General features: G+C 35.9%; 2 protein-coding genes across 5 annotated transcripts; one reads left to right on the top strand and one right to left on the bottom strand.

The window, feature by feature from the left end:
• The first annotated feature begins 5,394 nt into the window (after nucleotides 1-5,394).
• LOC106327196 (WAT1-related protein At5g13670-like) lies at nucleotides 5,395-7,102 on the top strand. The gene is made up of 7 exons (XM_013765276.1): nucleotides 5,395-5,573; nucleotides 5,669-5,731; nucleotides 5,819-5,935; nucleotides 6,013-6,262; nucleotides 6,395-6,556; nucleotides 6,650-6,798; nucleotides 6,883-7,102. Exons 1-7 carry the CDS (start codon nucleotides 5,395-5,397, stop codon nucleotides 7,100-7,102), a joined length of 1,140 nt encoding a protein of 379 aa, XP_013620730.1.
• LOC106327194 lies at nucleotides 5,524-9,543 on the bottom strand. 4 transcript variants are annotated; one of them, XM_013765274.1, is made up of 6 exons: nucleotides 9,301-9,543; nucleotides 7,934-8,958; nucleotides 7,786-7,854; nucleotides 7,508-7,706; nucleotides 7,337-7,427; nucleotides 5,524-5,610 (listed from the first exon to the last, which is right to left on the bottom strand). In XM_013765274.1, exons 1-5 carry the CDS (start codon nucleotides 9,305-9,307, stop codon nucleotides 7,357-7,359), a joined length of 1,371 nt encoding a protein of 456 aa, XP_013620728.1. In that variant the 5' UTR covers nucleotides 9,308-9,543; the 3' UTR covers nucleotides 5,524-5,610; nucleotides 7,337-7,356. The 4 variants fall into 4 exon arrangements, with proteins under 4 accessions (XP_013620728.1, XP_013620729.1, XP_013620726.1 ...); XM_013765275.1 differs by having other exon boundaries at nucleotides 7,934-8,987; nucleotides 9,301-9,389; XM_013765272.1 differs by lacking the exon at nucleotides 9,301-9,543 and having other exon boundaries at nucleotides 7,934-9,212.

Below are 9,543 nucleotides of genomic sequence, written 5' to 3'. Positions count from 1 at the left end.
TTCGGATTTTCGGTGTTATGCTCATAAGTATCATTCGATTTTTACTAATTATCGGATCGGATTCGGTTCGGTTCCTTTCGGGTTCGGTTCAGATCGGATTTAACCAATGTTTAAAATCGTACAAAGAAATATTTTTAAAAACCTCAAAAATTGACAAAAAAAGTTCAAAATATATAAATTATTTACAAATCTAATTAAAAATTAGTTAAACTATCTAAATTAATTAAAATGTATTAAAAATAACAAATAAAACAAACTACAAAAATATTTTGAATACTCTAAAATATCTAAATCACCTTAATATATATAAAAACATTAACATATTTAACTAATTTCAGATATCTTCGGATCCTAATTCGGATTTCGGTTCGGTTCGGGTTATAACCAAAGTCCAAAGTAGTAAGCTCATAAGTCCCATTCGGATATTTTTGTAAAACAGTTCGGATTCGGATTCGGTTTTTCCGGTTCGGGTTAAGGTCGGTACTTCGGGTTGAGTTAAAAACGCCCAGGCCTAAGCAGTATAATAGTTAGGATTTGAACATGCTTATAAAAATATGGGTTTCCTAAGCATGTACACAATTATTAATTGCTAAAGAGTAATTAGATGTTGGATTACAATTTTGAATGCATTTTTGAGATATTGGAAAACAAAGTTGATAAATTTTATCTTTGTTCGATTATGGCATAAAAATAAGTAGTTTAATCATCTTATTTTAAAAAATAGTTATAAATTTTAATAATAAATACTTGATTAATTTTTTGTTTGTTAGTTTAAATTATTATAATTTCTTCTCTATCATAATGTATATTATTATTTTTGTTATAGAGATTTTTATGATTACGGCTCTGCTTACGAAGATTGATCAGTTTCATTTGATGAGCAGAAATGTAATAATGAATCATATTGCCTTGAAAGTGCAGTGCGGGTGAGGAGATGGCCAGCCCTGGAGATGGCTCATGTTGATCATACATTTTTTTGTCAACCATCTAATATTCCATAATATAACATTGTTAACCCACAGATTCTACTTTCCTTACCTAACTCATCAGCTACTACATTAGCAACCCTAGGAATCTTAAGGAAGTTGAAATGAATATCGTTTTTGGCTTCATATAGTTATCTTACAATACTAAAAGAAGAATAAACTCAATGTTTAGCTATGCCACGTCGACAAATTAATTCAGACCAATCACAGTACTATATTATGCCATGTCATCTACTACAGTGAAACCTATAGCTTTCGTCGCCGACTGATCGATTTCTTTTTGATCCTTTTCCTTGGAGAAACCCAGCCGATTTCACCTCTTTAGCTTCTCCTCTGTAACGTTAAATCGTGACCCATAAAGCTCCATCATTTAGTGCAATCACTATATAATCTATCTCTTCCCCTCCGATTTTTCTGAGAAGAAGATGAAATACGACGTAGAATCTATTTTTCCAAACCGCCGCCGCCGTGCTCTCCGGTGCCCCTTAACTCCCGTCCTTGTCTTCGCTCTTTCTCAGCTTTCCCCGTTCCTGGCTGATAACTCAGACGGGACGACCATAAAGCTTCGTCTTCACTGTCCATTGACCAGAGACGGCTTGCACCACCACCGCCGCACCACGATGTCGTACCTCCTCTGTCTTCAAGCTCACGACCACTACCTCTCCTCGCCACCCACCTTACTTTACCAAAAACAATACAAAATCAGAGAGAGAGAGAGAGAGCTTGACCGGCGAGGTTCATGGTAAAGAGAGGCTGAGAAGAACTTGATGACCGGAGACGAAGTGGAGAGAGGTGACGACGAGATGAGGTAGAGCCACATTGAAGCTTCCTCTCCTCCTCCTTCCACGCCGCGAGTTGAGGAGCCACACCGAAGCTCCCTCTCCACACCGGAGACCTTTCCGTTTCATAACTTCTCAAATCTTTAAACAAAAAAAAATCCAATTAGATGTAGGCATAGCTTTAAGAAGTGAAGAGAAAGAGAGAAAACTAAGAACAATGAAAAAGGAGCAGAGGATGAACGTCAGTAGCTTCTTCGCAAAAAGAAAGAGGATGAAACACATAAGAGGATGGACGTGGGAGAGAGATTGGAAAGAGAGATAAGAGACATGTGGTTGAGAAAGGAGAAAACATAAATGGATAAGAGTCCTTAGATTAATCTAACCATATGTGATATGTGGTTGTGGTTGTGGTTGTAAGGTGAGAAATAAGAGATGTGACCAATTGTATTGATATGTAAGAGGGTTTGGGAAATGAAAGTTTATAGATTAAGTTTATAGTTGAAGTATGTGGTTTTGGAATTTGGGAGAGTTGAAATTAAATATGTGATTTGAAATAAGTTGGTTTGTAAACTTTATAAACTTAGAGTTTATATTTATTGAAATTTGAATTTTTAGATTTGATATATAGATTTGTGATTTGGAGTATAGGGTTTGGTGTATAGTATTTGAGTTATAGTTTTAAGATTCAAGATTAATTATCAAAAAGATTAGCTTTAAGTTTGAATTTAAGATTTGATATTAAAATTTTATATTTTAAATTTCAAAATATTATAACTGGAGTATGTATTTATGATATTTTATATTTTAAATTTCAAAATATTATAACTGGAGTATGTATTTATGATATTTTATATTTTAAATTTCAAAATATTATAATTGGAGTTTGTATTTACGATATAGGGTTTTAAGAAATGGTATTTAGGGTAGAGTTTAGATTAATGTTTATTGTGTGAAAAGTTTAAAGTTTTAAAGTTTATATTTAACGTTTAAGGTTTTAAAACAAGTTTAGGGTTTAGGGTATCAAATTTAAGTTTAGGATAATACTTACCTACTGATTTCCGACTGATTTTGCGACTGATAAATTCAGTCTCAAATTTAGCGACTGAAAGGTGACTGTTAACCTCCAAAATAATTCAGTCAGTAACCATTTAGAAGGGGATTTGCAGATCTTATTCACCGCTTTCCACTCCTACTATAACAACTGATTCTAAGAGCAAAAGAGCATGATTCTCTTCCTGAGGATCTATTCATATTTCTATTACCAGTCAAACCAACCGGAGAAAGAGACTGCTTTTATCACAGACCAAACATGGTAGACTAACTGATCTTTCTATTAGTTAATTAAAGAGCCCAATGCAAAAAGAAATACATGTTGGATCTTTGAAAGAGTTCAAATCATTTTGATAATAATAACTTCGAACTCTTTTACCTTCGATTTTTTTGAACGAATTCCATGTTCGGTTGGTACATTTTCTTCAGTTTCACTGCAGCCATCAGTCAAGGAGAGAAGCAATCTACTTTTTTGATCCACCTTCCCGGACAGGGAATGAGAACAAAAAGAGGCTGCTCATAGTATTTATGGTAAGTTCGAAGATTTTGCACGACAGTATGAATGGAGAACTTTTAAATTCTGAAATAAATCAATAGAAAAACTGATTATGAATGAAAAAACGAGTTACGAAGTAATTATCAATATAAAATCAAACCAAAGACAAACAGCTCACATGATGGTTTAACAAATACAATTCAACTTAAGTTTATCAGTTCTTTGCACTTTATACCATGTATATTCATTGCTTAACAAAAATTATTCGCGCGGACAACGACTCTAGTAGACTATAAAAAGAAGAGAACCATTATGTATGGGCATACTAATCAATTTATTATGCTTCTATAATTTGGATATACAGTGCATTTATTAAATGTAGCTACACCATAACCTTAATTTCTTTTTCATTTTAACAATATATAGATCATTATTATGATGTTGAAGGAAAGTACTTTGGTTTATTGCCATTTTTGTATTTTCCTAAATTACATTACATATTAAGTTTGTTTTCCATAAGTGCATTAGTTTTCTTACATGACTCTCCTCATTTCATTTGGATGCATCTCTATTTAAGTGTATTTTTCTATAAGTAAGTTATTTTCTTATATTTAAAAACCTACCTAACCTCTATATATATCTCTCATGTGGCCACCCAAAAAGTAATCCCTCTTTTTAATTGCCATTTATACTTTTGTTTTGTTTTGCTTGTCATCACTGGTGGACCAGAATATCAGACATCAAATTTTCATCAGAGTGGTCAAGCTCTCATCTCATATTCGACCTACGCAAACACCTTTGTGGATCATAATCTGCAGGTGCCCGACCACTTCAGTCTCGAGATATACCAAACCTACATTCTTCATTGTTTGTTAATTTGACAGGTTTGTATTATTTCAAAATAGTTTATTTGCATACTAATATAATTTAGTTATGAATAATTTAATACTATATTATAAAGCTTTGCATTGTGTGAATCAGATAACCAATATTCCTTAAACAATATTCAAAAACGATATTTTATCTGCATTGTTACTTTTCCCATAGCTTTCATGCAAATTTTTGCCACAAATACTCTAAAAACTCGCAAGAACTTTTAAAAGCATCGTGTTGCAGTGGTTTCCGTTACAATTATAACAGTTCTATCTATGAGTCGAGTTGATGTTGATGATTAGAAACCATGTAATGTCGCCATACTTTTGCCCGTAAATAGTTGTGTCTTTTGCATAACATATTTTTTTTTTCCATACCGTATTATCAAGTGGTCTCGCTTTTTAGCTTTGTGACGTAACATGATCTGATCTCATTGGTACTACTAGGCTAATGCTTTTACATGGCTCTACGTTAGGTCCCTGCTTCTTATCAAGGTTGTTATGTTATTTTATAAATCGATAAAAATCCATCGGAAGTTGTTGATAAAGTGGTAGGAGACTTATATAGTGGCATTCCTTATATAGATCGGTTTAGACGATCAATAAAATTTGTAGCAACAAAAATATAATACTCCTTCCGTTTCATATTAAGAGTCGTTTTAGAGAATTTTTTTCGTTACAAAATAAGTGTCGCTTTCAATTTTCAATGCAAAATTTATTTTTCTATTGGTTGAAATATGGTTAGGTGTATAGGTAATAGTGTTTTTTTATAGGAAATGTACAAAATTAATTGTTTTCTTAATTCGTGTGCCGAAATCTAAAACGACACTTATAACTAAACAGATGGACTAATAGGTGAAGCGAGTTAGTACTTGAAACTGCCGAGTTAATTAAAGTGACAATAATTAAAGTGAATGTATGAGAGTTAGCACCCAGCCAATTAAGAAATGTTTACTTCTTAAAACACGAGTTTAGTTCTCGTTGGCCTTCCTGTTTATTTAGGCAGATATGTTGATTCCTTGGCTCCTTGCACTTAAAAAACAAATGCTAATGAAACACATGAAGACGTTATGAGGCTTCAAACAAAATTCATATATACATACACGCATAGATATAACTTTCATATTGTCCTTATAACAAACTAAACACACAGCTCTTTTCTAAACCCATTAGAAAAGCTTTTTTATGCAGAGAAGCTGCAAACAAAAAAAATGAAGTTTCAGAAAGCAAGGCCATTCATAGCCATTGTTTTCATTCAGTTTTTGTATGCACTGATGTCTATAGTAGCGAAACTAGCTTTGAACCAAGGTATGAGCCCTCACGTCTTGGTTGCTTACCGAATGGCAGTTGCTTCTGCTCTCATTACTCCTTTCGCCCTTGTCCTTGAAAGGTTTTTTCATCTTCTACTTCTTCTTCTGGTTCAAGGCCTGTAAAACAAAAAAAACATACACTATGAAGCTAAATAAACTCTTGTGTCTTGTGCAGGAACTCAAGACCAAGGCTAACTTTCAAAATCTTATTTCAAATATCCATCCTGAGTTTATTTGAGTAAGACTCTGTTACATCATGTCTATTTCACCACAATGGTAGACACCGACTCCTATGTGTAACTATGTTTAAATGAAAAATATGCAGGCCTGTGGTGGAGCAAAACCTGTACTACTCAGGGATGAAACTTACTACTGCAACATTCACATCAGCTTTGTGCAATGCACTTCCTGCAATAACATTTATAATGGCCTGCATTTTCAAGTAACTCTCTCTATCTTTGCAAATGCAAATACTACTGTATTACTGAACTTTTTTTTTTACTGGGTTTCTATTGAAAGGCTGGAGAAAGTGAATATCAAAAGGCGTCACAGCCAGGCAAAGCTGGCGGGAACCATGGTGGCTATTGGAGGAGCAATGCTCATGACGTTCGTGAAAGGGAATGTCATTGAGTTGCCTTGGACAAGCAAGTCAAGGAGCTATAATGGGCAGTCACATGTTATGAATACTCCAAAGCAGGAAGATACAGGAAAAGGATCAATCATGCTTGTAGCAAGCTGCTTCACCTGGTCATGTTACATCATTTTACAGGTAGAATCCATTCCCTGTTCTCAAAACTTTCTATAGCCAAATTCACATGACCGTATTCTCAAATAAATCAGTCAAGTCATGGAGAGGTAGTAAGGTAAGGTAACAGAGAAACTTCTGTTTTTTTTTTTGCAGGCAAACATTCTGAATTCATATCAAGCCGAACTCTCGCTAACAGCACTAATGTGCTGTATGGGGATGCTGGAGGCTACTGTTATGGCATTGATATTGGAAAGGAACAACATGTCTGCCTGGAAAATCCACCCGGACATGAGGCTATTAGCTTCTATATACGGGGTACTACAAGTGCTATCTGTTCCTAAAATTTCTTGTAAAACCCTTTGCGTGTGTGTGTTTACTGAGAGAAGTTTTGTTTACTATATCACACAGGGACTTGTCTCAGGGTTATCATACTATATCACCGGATGGGCATCAAAAGAGAGAGGACCTGTGTTTGTTAGCGCATTTAACCCGCTAAGTATGGTTATTGTTGCTATTCTCAGCTCCTTCATTTTCTTGGAAAAGATGTACATAGGAAGGTAAAAAAAATAAAGCCTTGATCCAAGACTAGATCTAAAGTTAGATATTTGATTTTCACTGAATGGGTCTCCCTGAATTTGTAGGGTTGTTGGATCAGTTGTTATTGTCATTGGAATATATTTGGTACTATGGGGTAAAAGCAAGGAGAAGGTAGGGAATCTTCTACCAAAAGCTGGATGTGCAGGGACTGTGCTAAAAGTTGACGAACAGAAGTTCCCACCGCCTGATAATAACCAAGTAGTACACAAAAGCGACAAGATAATGATCCCAAAGGCACCAACTAAGTCTCAAGAATCGGTCTGAGACTCTGAGATGCCGATTTTAGTTCCAGTATCTCTATATTATTGCAGAAGATTTTTGATAGTCTTAAATAGTATGGTGTGTCAGAATAAGCGGTCTTAAATTTTGGAGTGCTAGCAGAAGTTTAGATACTTCAGTAAGGGAACTAGACTCATCAGACAAGGGTATCATAGCAGTTCATGGTTCTGATTCATTATTAGAAGCTATAGTTACAGAGAACAAGAACGAAAAGCCTACCAGCTTGATAATTAGTCTTCTCAAGAAGCCAAAGTGACAGCATCCTTCCCATGGATCCGCTGAAGCTCAAGGCTGGCAACTTGATATGAAGCTGAAAACAGACAAAAGACAAGGATTGGCTTTTTGTATCTTGTTTTATATTAAATTAAAATGTCTATGATGCAATATTACCTTTCCAGGTGTTGAAGTTTTTATGGTTGATAACAGATCCTGTTACATTTTGAATAGCATCGAACAACTTCTCCTGAGGTGTGTTCTTCAGCTCTTGAACAACGCCATAAATGGTCTTTCCGTTCTCAAAGTATATGTGGTTGTTTGGGTGCTTTGTCTTGCAATTAGCATGCTGCTCGAATTCATACGCATTAAGAACCTGTTGCCAGTTCAGTTTGAAAATTAACAGATGACACACAGTTGTGAATCACTTAAACTATTCGTATCACGTTGCTTACTTTATTAAGGTTACAGTCGCCACAACCACATAGGTACCCAGTCCCCCTTATAACTCCTTTGAGATTTTTCTGCCAAATAACGTTTCAGCACACAGAATAGTAAAAGGTGAGAGGCTCCTTCTCAGGACAGGTAAAAGAACAAACTGACCTCACGTGACCACGAGTAGTACTTCACAGTAACCCCATCAAGCATTCCTGTTGACAGCAAGGACTTCACATTTGAAGGAAATGTGTTTGTGGAGCCCTTCTTAGCTGTCTTTGAGTCTTTACTTTTGGGCACGAGCAAGGTATCAGCTCCAGGGGAAGCATAGGGTGGACTTCTAAATTCGAAAGACATGTTTTCCTCTCCTTCCATATGAACATGGCTGAAGTTCTCATAACTGTTAATAACAAGAACTGGCGAACTCGTTGTGGATTCTCTCTGATAATCTCCGAAAGATATGGTCTTGCATCTATCCTCGTGACTAACTCGGTCATTGTTTCGGTCTCTTCTGTCTTGGCTTGAGACCATAAATGCCATCTCATTGCCTTCCGTGTATAGAGACTGACCCATCGATGCAAAGTTTTCTACTCCTTTCTCAAATGGTTGAAATGTTGAGAAGACATTTTCATCTCCTTTGCCATAACTGAAGTTTCCATCCGCCAATGGCCCTGGCAAGATGAAGCTGTTGTCAATATTACTGCAGGTTTGGCCATAGGAGAGCGTGCTATCATATGAAGGACCCATTCTAAACGATCTTGAAGTTCCTTCACCATAAAACTGAACCATGGATTCGGGTATGTTTCCAGGTTCACACACTTCATTGACTCTAACCTTCCTAACGGCGTCAAGATCAAATGAGCTACCATGAACCACTGGAAAACCAATTGATGCAACAGACTCAATATATTGACCATCTATAGGAGAAATATTTCTGCCAAGGAGATCTGATGAATGCTGCGCATTAGCAGGATCAAATAAGCAATCAGTTAACTGTCTAGGCACAAGAGAACTCTCCCATGTCAAGTGTGGAGTTAACAAACCCTGGCAAGAACCATCAATCTCCACCACCTGCCGCTTGCTACTGAATAGTTCAGAGCCAGACTCTTCTGTCAGCCACTGATGACTCCGCTTCAACTCCATTCTAGAAGAACCAGAACATGGAACCTCCTCAATATCCTGTCTGCCAAGATCTTTTTTTCCATCCTCAGTCACAACCAGCCAGAGAGAGAATAAAAAAATAATATCAATAACCACATTCCCAAAATTGTGAGTTGCATTGTACAAGAACAGAACATTACACAAATGGTAACAGTTTAGGCATAATGATAAAAACAAACTCCTTTGAGATGCCCACACACACATATATATATATTATAGAGATATTGAAACTCTGAGCATAGCCTAATCGAAAAGTTGTTCTTGAGAATGAAAAGAACAGTAAAGGTATGATTTTTTTTTTTTTTTTTTTTTTTTTTTTGTGAATGGGGAAAGTCTAGAACCCTAAAGAACATGAAGGCCTCTGACTTTTTTACCTTGCATCACTGGAAACGAGATCACAGAGCTGTTCTTAAGAGTTCATATAGTCTCTTAAGTAGCTTTGTGAGATTGATCGCCGGCCAAGTCAAAACCCAGAATCCAACAGGAGAGTCCAAAGATCGGAGCTTTTTGATATAAAAGAGACGAAACTTCAAATCCCGATTAAAAGGAGTGAGATTTGTTGAGGTTCATGGAAGTGTGAAGAAGGAAGGATCATCAAGGGACACTCAAAAGTCTAT

This window comes from Brassica oleracea, chromosome C2 (assembly GCF_000695525.1).
Source record: "Brassica oleracea var. oleracea cultivar TO1000 chromosome C2, BOL, whole genome shotgun sequence".
In the NCBI taxonomy this organism is placed as follows: Eukaryota; Viridiplantae; Streptophyta; class Magnoliopsida; order Brassicales; family Brassicaceae; genus Brassica; species Brassica oleracea.
Note: the sequence above shows the minus strand (reverse complement) of the source record. Positions and strands in the feature narration are given on the sequence as shown.

What these genes read in the sequence shown, in the direction of transcription:
- LOC106327196 (XM_013765276.1), top strand. Translation starts at nt 5,395, where the DNA reads ATGAAGTTTCAGAAAGCAAGGCCATTCATAGCCATTGTTTTCATTCAG. An exon ending in TCCATCCTGAGTTTATTTGA is followed by an intron (nt 5,732 to 5,818) that starts GTAAGACTCTGT and finishes AAAAATATGCAG; the next exon opens with GCCTGTGGTGGAGCAAAACC. An exon ending in ATAATGGCCTGCATTTTCAA is followed by an intron (nt 5,936 to 6,012) that starts GTAACTCTCTCT and finishes TTCTATTGAAAG; the next exon opens with GCTGGAGAAAGTGAATATCA.
- LOC106327194 (XM_013765272.1), bottom strand. Translation starts at nt 9,130, where the DNA reads ATGTGTGTGTGGGCATCTCAAAGGAGTTTGTTTTTATCATTATGCCTA. An exon ending in ACTACTCGTGGTCACGTGAG is followed by an intron (nt 7,855 to 7,933) that starts GTCAGTTTGTTC and finishes GTTATTTGGCAG; the next exon opens with AAAAATCTCAAAGGAGTTAT. An exon ending in AAACTTCAACACCTGGAAAG is followed by an intron (nt 7,428 to 7,507) that starts GTAATATTGCAT and finishes GTCTGTTTTCAG; the next exon opens with CTTCATATCAAGTTGCCAGC.